Source organism: Alligator sinensis, unplaced genomic scaffold (assembly GCF_000455745.1).
Source record: "Alligator sinensis unplaced genomic scaffold, ASM45574v1 scaffold115_1, whole genome shotgun sequence".
NCBI lineage: Eukaryota > Metazoa > Chordata > Crocodylia > Alligatoridae > Alligator > Alligator sinensis.
Genome location: NW_005841895.1, coordinates 1750904 through 1763656, shown reverse-complemented (window position 1 = coordinate 1763656; position 12753 = coordinate 1750904). Strand labels below are relative to the sequence as shown.

The 12753-nt window shown below is 44.0% G+C and overlaps 1 protein-coding gene across 9 annotated transcripts in view; it reads left to right on the top strand.

Moving 5' to 3' along the window:
- Window positions 1-12753, top strand: part of NFATC2 (nuclear factor of activated T cells 2) — a 130594-nt gene that overhangs the window by 49652 nt on the left and 68189 nt on the right. For all 9 annotated transcript variants that reach the window (XM_025197363.1, XM_025197367.1, XM_025197362.1 and 6 more), the window contains one exon: window positions 1707-1879. In XM_025197363.1, coding sequence (XP_025053148.1) covers window positions 1707-1879 — 173 coding nt within the window. The remainder of the gene's footprint in view (window positions 1-1706; window positions 1880-12753) is intronic.

Here is a 12753-nt window from a genome sequence, read left to right as displayed (position 1 = left end):
AAAGCTTAGAGCTGGCATTTTCATAGGTGCACCTTGAGTCTAATAAGGGTTGTCTGAGTCTAAAAAGGTTGAGAGCCACTGCACTAGAGAGAAGGGAGCATGGAAACCCTACAGGAATTAACCATGGTATGAAATGGAAAAGATATACATCATCTTGGCAAGTTGGGGAGGGTCATGCACTATGCTGAACAGGTTAGGAGCCACAAACTTTAACATTTCATCTTGACATGTGGTGATAACTTGGCTCAAGCAAGCCAAAATCTCTTTCTTTCAAGGGTAGCTTTTAGAATCCAGAGTCTTGTTAACATTGCTGATACTAACCACCTCTAGCTTCCATAAAGCACCTTTCAATAGTAGATAGTAAACCTCTTTGCAAATGGGTTTGATATCACCATACCCAGATCCAGAAGATGATGCAGGTAGATAAAAATGACTTGCCAAGCTCACTCTGCAGGCCAGTGGCAGAGGTCCCAAATCTCCCACATCCCAGTCCACTGCTCTACCTGCTGGGTCATTAGATGTCTCATATTTGCAACATGCAAATGAAGGAAGAGAAGAATATGCCTGGTTAAATCTTCTCAATAGTTTTCAGTTGTTTCTTCCAGTTTGATCAAGTCAGATGGATTAAAAGTGCACAGATCTTAAATTTCATCTTGAATATCATCCAAACAGCATTTGGGATGTTTTTTTTATTTACAGGAAAGAACTGTCCACTTTTTAAGCAGATACTGGTAAAGTTAGCAGTGGCCCTTTTTTAAAAAACAAGAAAACTCTGAACCTCATCATAAAGTCCACATGATTCTTTGCATGTTGTTTTCCAAAGCAGATGCTTCATGGCTCCTATCTTTCTCCAAGTAAATAAATACTGGTCCACATCCCCAGCTTGAAGCAACCTGGAATAAAAAAACACATGAATGATACATGACCCAAGAATAATAAACCACTCTGCAAGTACAGCAGCAAAACGGAGGTTTTGTAGGAAACATTTCAGGGGGATGTTAACTCCAGTAGTACTTGCATTTACAACTGGGGTTCAAATATCATGTATGGGCTTTTTAATAACGGTGCTTACTGCAGTATTTCCTGAGGGTCTCAAATACTTTGCAAATGTTAACTGGCCAGTCATCACAGCAGCTCTAAAGTGTGATCACTTGGTTACTTAGGGCTGCATTTGTCTTGTTCACACAGTGAGCCATTGTCAAAGCTAGAATTGGAGTCCTGATGCTCAGCCCTAGAGTCAAAAAATTAAAGCAGGCGTGTATTTGGTCCCCTAGTTTGGAGTTTAAGTTTTATGCTTGTACACATTTTCAGGAAATGTTCATACCTTTGTGGGCCTAGTTGATAGGCTCCATGTACAATCTGCCTATGTAATGACAGTGACCACACTTTATACAGTACCTGAGTGTTACAGTTGTGTGCACAACTGACTAATTAGGTGTGTAACGAGTTTTATGGAAATACAGTAACTGACATTCTCCTTGCAATTCCAGTCACAGATCAGGTGCAGAACTGACTACCCGTGTCGCCATTTCAACTGTGACACCCCAATCCAAAATAGAAATTAAGAATTCAGGGCTCCTCTTAATTAGGCCTAATTTCTGATATAGAATGATTTACCCCTCTCGCCTTTCACCCATTTCCAACCCCTATGAGAGCAAGAAACATTAAAACAAGCATGCACAACAAGGCTTCCCTTTCTTTACCAGCATTGACTGCGCGGGGATTTTGAAGCTGAGGAACGCCGACATCGAATTGCGGAAGGGAGAGACGGACATCGGCAGGAAGAACACCCGGGTGCGGCTCGTCTTCCGCGTGCACATCCCCGAAGCCAGCGGAAGAATTGTGTCCTTGCAAGCGGCGTCTAATCCCATTGAATGCTGTAAGTCTCTCACTTGATTCTCTTATGCTTCTACCCCACATTTATGTTCCCATCCTCGCAATCCAAATTAAAGTAGAGCAGTGGTTCTCAACCAAGGTGCTATGGCAGTGACTACCAGAGTACTTCACAAAAATGAATTAAGCCTCACCTTGCCATTTTGAGGTAGGTGCTGTGAGAGGTGTTATGGTTCGGGTGTAACCATTATCCCTCATCTAAGACAGTTGTAGGAAACTGGTAAGCTTCTTCAGGGAACCAGCCAGAATAACAGCCTCTGCCCCAAACATAGGGACATGCCACCGCTTAAAGCAGAGGCACAATTGGGTAGAGGAGTTTTGCTGGCCATTGTTTTGTGGAAGTTTGTGCATCTGTGAAAGGGAGGCAAAAGGAGCAAAGAAGGTGCCAGAGGGAACCCAGGGCACATCCTGAAAAAGCACTGGAATCATGCCCCGGAGATAAGCCTGGAGAAAGCTTTTGGGACTGAGAACTGGCTGAGAAGGGCTTGAAGTTATGAGCAAAAATAGTCTCTTTCTGCTTGATACCTACTTTGTTCAGGGAAACAGGATTTTTTGTATGTTCTGTATAAACAAGATTGCATTTGGGAAGGACCCGACTCCCACAATTTCTCCTTCTAAAACAACAACCCATAACAGCTAGAATTTGGCTAACTCCTGGGGTCAAAAAGGGGTTACAGTATTATATTCACTTTACCCAGGGGTAAAAGGAGCACTGAGTAGTTCAGTGACTTGCCCCAAGGTCACACAGTGAGTCAGTGGCTGAGCGTGGAACTGAGCATAATTACTCAATCTCCATGTGTCCTTCTTGAAAAGCAAATGCTTATTTCGGAAAAGAGACCAGCCTGAATTTTCTAAAAGTCATCTCACACTATCAACGTGACTGCAGGACTAAATCATGTCACTGGCTATTTGTCTGTACTATTGTTTAGTTTGCATGTCTAATTTGTCTGTGCAATTAGAGTTGTCACAATTGGTGCACATATGGTGCTTTGAAAATGTTGGCCTGTTTAACTTGGCTAACTGTTTATTCTGGTGACGTGATAATGTTTTGCAAGTTTTGGATACATGCAAGCACCAGGCAGAAAGAGGTTGATTTGGGTGACTTATTGTTAGGCCTACTGGAATTAAATCCAACAAATGAAACATTTCAAATTGAAGAGCAGAAAATTAGGTTCTATTGGAGAAGTGTGTTGTGTAAAAAGGGGAGAGGAAGTTGGGATACTGGATGAGGTACTGGAGTATTTGATGGACCTATCCTGTCTTCACTGGCTTTGTGCCACTTTTGAGGCTCCTACCAAATACATAAGCTTCACCCTTCTACACTCATTTTTAGGCTTCGTGTGTACAGTGGGAGCAGGTGGACTGGGCTGCTTTTTCTGCAACAGCCATGGGAATGGCATGGAGCCAATGTAGGCACATCCTACAGGGGTGGATCTGCCGATATGGAGTAACAAGTCTTTTCTGTTTCTAATGTATTTTATTTTTAATGAGCAGTGTTTACAAATTTTAGTGCCAACCGCTAATCACAGCCTAGTTCTGGGAAACCCAGCAGCAGCAACACAGTTTAAATTATGCTTCATATGATAAGCCTACCTTTTTGTCTCATGGACTCCAGAAATGTCATTTTTTTCCCCTCTAACCATGACTGATAAATTCACATTGCTCAGCCAACCTCGCCAGATCATCATTCCTCCTGTTGCAGGAAAGGGCAGTTGGGGGTCACAGCCACATCCCATCCCTCTTCCATCTCCTGTATGCATATGTTTTCACAGGTCTGCTATTTATTTTTTCCTTTACCCCTTGGGCATCCTTGTCCATGATAAAGCCTCTTGTAAGATCTATCCTATCCAGCAGCAGTTTATATTGTCCCTTAGGGGAAGCATCACTAAGTAGCTGCTGTAAGTCAACTGGTCAGTGGTCACTCATGCTGCCAAATGTGGCTCCCCAGAGATTGTTGTTGCTACAAACTAGACTTTGCCTTAGCAGAAGCTGCTCTTGGTTAGGAACTCCCCTTGGTGTCAGCAGTTCATTAGCTGCAGTGAAGAGAGAACTGCAAAGTATCCACTTTTCATGGGACAGTCTGATTCTGCCTCATCGCTGTCAGAGTTGGCCTTCTATGATTTTAGGGGTGGTTTCTGGAGCTCAAAAGATCATCTGGTACAAGTTCGTCCCAAGGCAGGTATGCAGGATGAAGGAAAGAGGGGCCGCTGTGCGCTGTATGAAATGGTCAAGTCTGTCTCCCAAAGGATCTTTTATCCTGCTACGTCTGCACGTTCGGCAGCTAGATGTTCTTCTGGCCGCTAATTTGGTTCCCAAGTTGATGATAAAGTAAAGACAAGGTTCTTTGGGTAAATGTGATATCTTTTGTTAGACCAACTAAATAGACTGACTATTTAGTTGGTCTAATAAAAGATATCACATTTACCCAACGAACTGTGTCTGCCTGATGAAGTCAAGGCACTTTAAACCACTCCTGTAACTGTAGCAACAGGTTAATATTTGCTCAGGGTGTAAGACCATTCCCTTGTGGGCCTGGCATTGGTGGGCATTTTAGACAGGCTAGAAAAAGTCCTCCCCTTGCATTGGGGGAAACATCCAACAAAGGTTGTACTACCTCTCTGTGGAGGTCAAAGCCAGCAGACCCCACAGTACTGCCTTCAGCTGGTCTTGCCCCTAAATGGCACACCTCATGCAGTTACTTGCAATCATGTGTGCACAAACCTAAGAGTCAGACACAACAGGTTAGCTTGACATCCTACTGGTTATCTCTGTATTGCATGTGTAGTTATGAAAGGACCATGCACAAATTAGTCTAGTATTTAAAATTACCCACATCTATATGCACCTTGATGAATCACGCCTTCGCTGTACAGTACGTCCCAAATGTTGTGTGCGCACAGGGGTCTCTTACTCCAGACAGGCACAGCTCTGCACTGGGACAACACAACGCCAATTAATTACTCCAGTGGTCTGTAAGGTACGCAGTTGGGAATGTGCCAGCTATCTCAGAGGGTTTCTAGAGGTGTCTTGGACAAGTAAATGCAATTATTGTGTTTCTTGACACAATCACTCTGGACCTTGTTGCTATTAAGGGTTACAGCTTGGGACAGTAGTTTTACCCTTCCTGCTCCACTCATTCGTTAGAAAAAATCTAGCCTTCGGTTCTGAAAATCTGAACCCTAATTTCTTTGAAGCCAAAATATAGTGCGCTATCGGGGTATCTCTGGATGCGGAGCTACTGTCAGACGTGGCTAAACTCCTGCATTGACAATGGATTATTCCTCTAATCTTACTTCTCTCCACTTTTGGCTCCTTATAAATGATCCATGAGTAGATTTTGTTCTTTCTGGATTTGTCTAGTATTGAAGAATTGATCAAATGATTTCTACGAAGCTACTTGGGCCTGTTCACTCCCACTGCCCCTTTCACTGTCTGCTGAGGCTTATTTTTGGCCTTATGCTTGGCATGTGTTTGGATATCAGAGTCACGTTGTATTGTTTCTGCTCCTTGCTTGAAACTTGTGCAAAGGAGGAAAGGGAAGGCTATTGGAGAGCTTTCAAAGCAGCCACTTTGTGCACTTATGGTGCTGACACATTTGCATTTTGCTTTCCTCCAAGATTCTTGCAAACAAAAAGAAAAACCTTCTCAGATGAGCATTCATGGGAAATGAATGTGAGCGTTGTGAACACTGTTCAGGCTGTCACAGTTTTTGTTTTAATGCCTTCTTGTTAATCCTTGTTTGAAGCATCTCAGGGATCTTGCATTATACAGTGCATGCGTACTGCCATTAAGCTGTTGTTATAAACTCTTTACATTGTAAAAGGTTGCAGTTGGCCAAAGAGAAGAAAGAGAGATTCTGAAACCTGGTCTTATAAAAGATATTCCAAGGTGGTTTAAAAAAAAAATCTTTCAGTAAAGTACAGACTGTCCATCTGAGGAATTTAGATGGTTTCTATTATTGACGGAGTATTTTGTTCCACTAAATTGGGTCAAATATCTTGTTTCCTTTTAATCAATTTCCCTGGAAGTTTCCTTTATATTTCTCTTCTTCTAGTAGATTTTTCCCATAAAATTAGACGTTTTGAGTTGATGATATGTGACACATTAATCACTATGAAGGAAAGAGCCAGTCATTTTAAAGAATGTTGTCGTCTTGGCATATCATTTCTTGCTTTTCCTCAGCCGTGAATCCAACCTGATCGGACTACAGTGGAAGGCTAAAGAGGAGTTAGCTTGTTGCGATTTAAAAGCAGTTATGAATGATCTGGTGACAGCTGGAAGATTACCCAGCTTGCCCTTTAAGCAGTATGAGTATGAAGAAGACTGCCAATTTCGTCACTTAAATTTTAAAAAAAGCTTAACATTTTTTGCATTTTGCTTTGATTCTAAGAATGTTTTTCTAACCCAAATTTCAAAGACGTGGGTTTTTTGTAGGGTTTTTGCTCAGAAAATAATAGGATATTTTCTAAAAGGGAAATTTTTAAATTTCATGCCTATGAAGTTCAATGTTTGCCTCTCACTGGGCATGTCTACATGTGCATTAATGTGCTGTAATTACTGCTTATGAAGTTTAGTACCTGTAATAACTTAAAGCGTGGTAATCAGTGCTACCGCACAATAGCACTGGCACATGTCTTTTAAGTGACACTAATGCGCAGTAAACTAATTCTACTGTGCATTAGGGCATTTGCATGGCTTTCGCTGTGACATGCTAACGCTCAGTAGAATTAGGCTGTTGCGCTTTTAGCGTCTCACGTAGATGCACCCACTGTGAAACCACCATTTTCTGTAAATCTAGGCAATGATTGTTCCAGAGTGACACCAGAATGGCTGACGTCAATTGGATTTGGGCGTGAAAAACACAGGATAATGTAGGTTGGCTGTTTGCAGGCTAGAAGCCCTGTTGTGAAAGTAAAATTCAGTTTGCTCTTTGCCATCACAATGCTGCTGTTAAGGAAACAAACAGCCTATGCATTACACATGCCATGAGCTTCTGCCCAAAGTTTACTCCCAGGAGATCTCTTCCATGAAGGATTAAAGGGAAATGCTGTGCCTACCCACAGAGGCGGTCTGCAGAGAAGTGAACTGAGGCCATGGTTTTCCTGTCATTAATCACGTGCTAGGTTGGTGAGCTGGCTGCGCTCTGTAGAAAGTATCACACTTATCTGACTTCATGGCCATTAATGCTTGTTACTCTGTCTTCCCAAGGGTATCCTTTAAGAAAATAATGTGCAAAGGAGAGGGCTTGAGCAAACCCTCTATTTTTTTGTGCATTATTTCTGTTCAAAAGGGTGCTGTGCAAAGTATTGCCTGAATTGCATTGGCAACAGTTGTATTCAGAACCCTTTGCACTCTCAAATGTGTAGGTGACTAGCCTTTCCCAGGTGGTTCTAACACGCGATTTAACCTGGCTATTGTCTAGCAGTGTGGGACTCCGTGTGTACTCAGTTTTGCCAACCACAGGAGTTGGTGGGAGGATGTTAAGCCTCCAAGAATGTGGGCTTTTTGTTTTTCTTTGTGTGTTTGGTTGGTTGGGGTTTTTTGGCTTGTTTTTCAGTCAGTACAGTGCATGTAAATCACATTTGCAAGCCTTTCTGTGTAACCCTGAGGGGTGGAAGCTTACGTCTTTAATTTTTTTCGATGAAGTGTGATCTTGTATAATTCCTCCACTTCTCAGGTATCCCATCCTTCCTACTGAAATTGTCTCCCAACCCTAGTTTCTTCCCCAGTCTGGGTCTTACAATACAGAGTTGCTTGCAGACATTAAAAAAAACAATTAAAAAATAGAGCTTTACATTAAACTCGGTGTACTCCTGTACCGAGCCCAGTGCATGCCCAGAAGATGCATTGCATTAGTTGGACCCAGCTCACTCAGCATCTGTACAGATCAGGCGCTTTCGTGGAGGGGTTTTTTGGCACTTTTATCTAATAGCTGATTGAATCAGATTCAGATTAAAAGTGCCAAAAAGCCCCACTGAAGCACCAGATCTGTATAGATGCTGAGGACCTGGGTCTAAGTAACAAACTGCTGCTTCTGGTAAAGCACGATTTTTGGTTTTGTCTCGTTTTCTTTTAATGTCTGCAAGCAGCCCCAATCTTTGTATGCCTTTTCCTGCAGCCTTTGCAGTGCTGCTGTGATGGGGATTGGCCTCCTGAGAGATGTCTGTGTGTTGAATAAGTATTGGCTTCAGGAGCTCTGCTACTATCAGCCTTGCCTGAGGCAAGCAGCTTGTGATAAATAAATCTCTCTCTTTTTTTCCTGTGGTTTATTTTGGCTCATCCACACTTCACTCTGTTCTGCCACCCCCAGCCTGCGTCTCAGTTGAGACTCCTATTGCTCCTAGTTTTTACTTTGGCTCTGATTTTTATGGGATGAAATCCTCAGTTAGCTAGCCTTGCTTGCTTTCTTCACATTTGGCACCGTTAGATGGAATGAACCAAGGGACCTTGGGAATACGGCCACTTGAATGGAGCATCTAATCAGGGCCTACTTGGAAGGGGGAGATAGAGCTGGTGGTAGGTGCTGGAGAAGGATGGTGTAGTTTAGGGGAACCCTGAAGTGTAGCTGAGTGCAGGGCTGTAATGTGAATGCAAGCTCCGGGTCACCTAATTTTTTTTTTAAGTGTCTAGGTTTCTTCTCTGAGCTCGACAGGAATGAGTAACATTAAAGAAGCTGCTCCCAGTGCTCCCTAGTTGCTTTAGCCTGCCAGGGGACTCTCCTCTGCCTTCCTCCCAGAAGACTGCTTGACCACAGAGAGGCCAAATTTTGTCTCCTGGGCTGAGCTTCTGTTCAAACCAGGTTGCTTCCTTTTATTATCCTCCCTCCAGCTCTGCCATTGGTTGCAGATATAGGGCTTTTCATTTGAGCAAGCACTCTTAACTCCTTTACTACAAACCACCCTGCCCTACCATGGTATCTCTCAGTGGACTGAATTCAAGCTTAACGAGCAGGTCTGAAGCCCCCCAGTGTTGTTTTTGGTACTTGCACAGAGTTTGGAATTTAGGTCTAGAGATGCAAGCCCACGATCGTAGTATGGCTGAACTCCATCCAGGCAACTGTACAGTGTTATAGGACTGCCCAGGTGCATGCAGCAGGATGGGTAAGGCCTGGAAATGTAGTCATAGAAAAACCATGACAAGCAGAAGCCATCTCACCTGTCAGGTCAGTGATTAGGGTACATGTCCAAAGAGTGGCAGACTTGGGCTGTAGCCCCAAATCTACTCAGAGGGGGTTTGAATCTGCTTATTGCCTGCTGCATCTCACCAGGACATGAGCTAGGTATTACACAGAGTTCTCTCGTGCCCTTCTCTTGAAGCTGATCCAGCGTACCTTGCATTTGATAATTTCAGCCCCATTGGAAGGAGGGGTCCAGGCTAGAGCCCAGGCCCTTCTTGCTTCCAGCTAGGTATTAGGAATGTGTCAGAAGTTTTTTTTTCACCATTTAAAGCACATTATTGCCATGACTTAACAGAAGTGCATGGTTTTACAGCACTTTAAATCTGAGTAAAGTGCTTTAAAATAACCGTTGTTAAATGAGATATTAAATTTGAAGTGCTGTATTTTATAGCACTTTAGCAACCTACAGGCTGCATCTACATAAGATGCTGACTGCGCAGTCATCTAGTACTTGTATAAACGAGGACTAAAAGACTGCAAAGTAACCTGCATTACTGCACGGGAGCGCTGACAAATGGCTTTTTGGTGAAGCTGACTGAGCAGTAGCCCAAGACTACTGTACGGTAGCGCTGTGTCTTGCTTTCTGCCATGTGACTACTGCACAGTAGTCTTGGGCTACCGTGCAGTAGCATCTCACGTAGATGTAGCCACAGTGATTTAAATAACTTCTGTACTCTGAAAAGTGCAGGGAGGCTCAGAGGACCCCCCCATCAAACACTGCACTTCTGTCATATTTAAGAGTGCTGTAATTTTATTGTGCTATAAAAAGTGCTCTAAATTACAGCACTGTAAAACATGCATGAAGCACTTCTGCATGCACCCCAACTCACCGAGCCACATGCCCTCTAGAGTGTGCAATTTACTCCTGTCTATGCATCTTCTGCTCTTGGTTGCTCAGTAAGCAAGCTTTAAGAGGAATGCTGTAGAAGGGTAATATCATGCCCAGCCCGTAGCCTGGGCCAAATCACTTTGCTGGTAAGCAGAAAGTGCACAGGTTTGAATCCCCCTCTGGGTAAAAAAGACCTAGACCCTCAGGTTTCCTGCTTCTCTGACCACAGGGCTAAAAGGAGGGAAATGGCTTCAGCTTTGCCATCTTACTTCCAGTAGGTTCATGGGCAGAGCAAAAGAGAATCCCCAGACTCCGCAGAAGTGCCAAAAACTGTAGTTATTTTGCATAAAACAAAATTGGACTTATCCCACTAACTCTGTCCCTGACCACTGTACATGTGTGCAAAACTTTATGCACCTTGCTCCCTCTTTATGCTTTCAGGTAGAGGGGAAAAACCAACACTTCTGATTTGAAAAACTCTCACCTTTTTGTTGGGCAATCAAAATGCAATCTAGAATCAGGTTGGAACTTACTACATACTTCAGGTAATGTGATTCATGATAGCAGGTCAACCTAAACCATCATGACCTTTGCAGGAGTTAGATTACAGCCATATAAATGAGCCCAGTTCAGCGCTCTGGGAGATGTTCTTTGGACTCTTTATCCAGACATTTTTTATGGGTGAACCACATGGGAATTATCAGCTGAACTAAAACAAGCCCCACAGATTCAGGCACTGAGATACTGTGGTGAGAAGGGAACTACAAAAAACAATACAGAGCAGAATTAAGGTTCCCTAAATCTATAGCCTAGTGGTGAATTTGCAGTGAACGTGGGCCCAAATGCTAGCATGCTTATCATTGTGAGCAGTTCCAAAGGATGTGAGAACATCTGACTGAAGCAACGAAGCTATATGTTATATATATCTATATGTTATATATATCTATAGCATTTATATAAGTAGACTAGGGAGGACGCATGTTTATGCACACTGAATAGCGTTGCTGTTCCTCTGGTGTTGGTTGGATCGCTGCTATTCCATGGCAAGTCCACAAGCCTGTTTCTCCCCAGCAGGCAGATCAGGTTTAGTGCCTTTCTTTAGCTTACCTCTCTCCTGTTCACCTTGCATCTTTTTGCTCGCCCCCTTTGCATGCACAGCGAGAGAATACCCTGGCTGTTAGTCTCAACGAAGTTTACTCACAGGCAAGACAGGGCAATGGTTGGAAGTCTTCCAAGCCAGTGGAAAGAAACATGACAGCTCAGCAAGACTAGAGCTGCTTATCCAAAGAGCAGCGTTCAAGGAGAAAAGTTGAAGGGAAGAGGTGAAAGACTTTGGGGTGGGTGACAACAGAGGAATCAGTGATGATCTAAATTAATGGCTGATAGGGAGTAATTTGAGGTTCACCTACTTAGAATCCCACCCTGCTTTCCAGGCAGCCAACAACACTGTTTCCTTGGGGCATGATCAATGCAAGGTCAGTTCTCTTAAAAATGGTTACTGATCCACTCATTAGTTCATGCTTCTTCATACAAGGAACCACCTGCTTTTCTACTGGTAGTTCACAAGGACTAAGCAAGGTGTGACTGGCTCTGATAGCAAGTGGGGGTGGCAAGAGAGGAGGCAAGGTGCCTGGAGTTTGTACATGTGCGCAGTGGTCAGCCCCAACCCTAATACCTACGTACTACAAGTGCAGCCGTAATCCTCTTAGCACTTCTAGACACCCCCCCACAAAACCTTCACCAGGTACCCCCCCACAGAACATTTGCCAGCTGCTGCAGCTGGCATGTGTGTGGCATGTGTGTGAGATGCTATACAGCTGTTATTTAGTTAGTCTATGAAGCTAAGTCCAGACAGTCAAGAAGCCTGAGGCTGAATCGATTCAGTCTTCTCAGGTTAGTCTAAGCTGAGTAGATTGAACTGATAAGTGAACAGACATTCACTTTTGTTTCTGGAAATGCAGCCACATGCCTGCAATGGCCAAGCCCAGAAGCTGGGGTGGGGGGTGGGCTAGAGCATGCCTTCCTGCTGGGCTGGAGCAGACAGGTTGGGCCAAGGCTAGCCCGCTTACCCTGTAAGGGGGGGTTGCAGGATAGGTGCAAAGCATCTTGGGATGCTGGGGGACTAATTAACTTGAATCTGGAGGGGATCTGAGACAGAACTTCAATAAACTGGTTTAACCTAAATAAGTTAGGTCGGTTACTATATCCATCCAGGCTTATCTTAAACCGGTTTCAGCCATTTTGAAAGTGGTTTATGTGTATCTGAACTTCTGTTCTGTTACAAATTTGAACTGGTTTCTGATCACTAATATTAGTTTATGTGTAATTTCTGTTTCTATCCTAAAAAGGGGGAAAATCTACCCTGCCTTCTGTGTGTGCAAGGAGAACAGAAAGGTGCAGGAGAGACCACTGAAGGCAACCCTTCCTCAGTCATACCTATTTAGTAGGCCTGTGCGAAGCGGCTAGTATTCACTTTGGATTCAGCATATTCGGGAGACAGTGATTCGGTTTGGTGATTCGAATCGATTTGGCCGAATTGGATTCAGAGATTTGGCCACCATCGAATCGGACGGATCTCCAAATCAAACAGGCCTCATCCCCTGCCCACTCTCCCAGTCCCACGCTGCATGGGAGGGCTCTGCCACAAGCCCCCAGAAGCCCTGATGGCTGCTGCAGCAGCCAGTGAGTTAAGGGGCTTTTTGTTTGTTTGTTTTTTCAAGAAACAGGAGCTGGGGCTGGGCAGGGCAGCTATTGACAGGGCTGGGAGAGTGGACAGGGTTGGGGGGGATGGGGGCTCATGGAACAGCCCCGCCATGCAGCTTGGGGCAGTGGGGGGCAGCGAGGGGTACCCCAC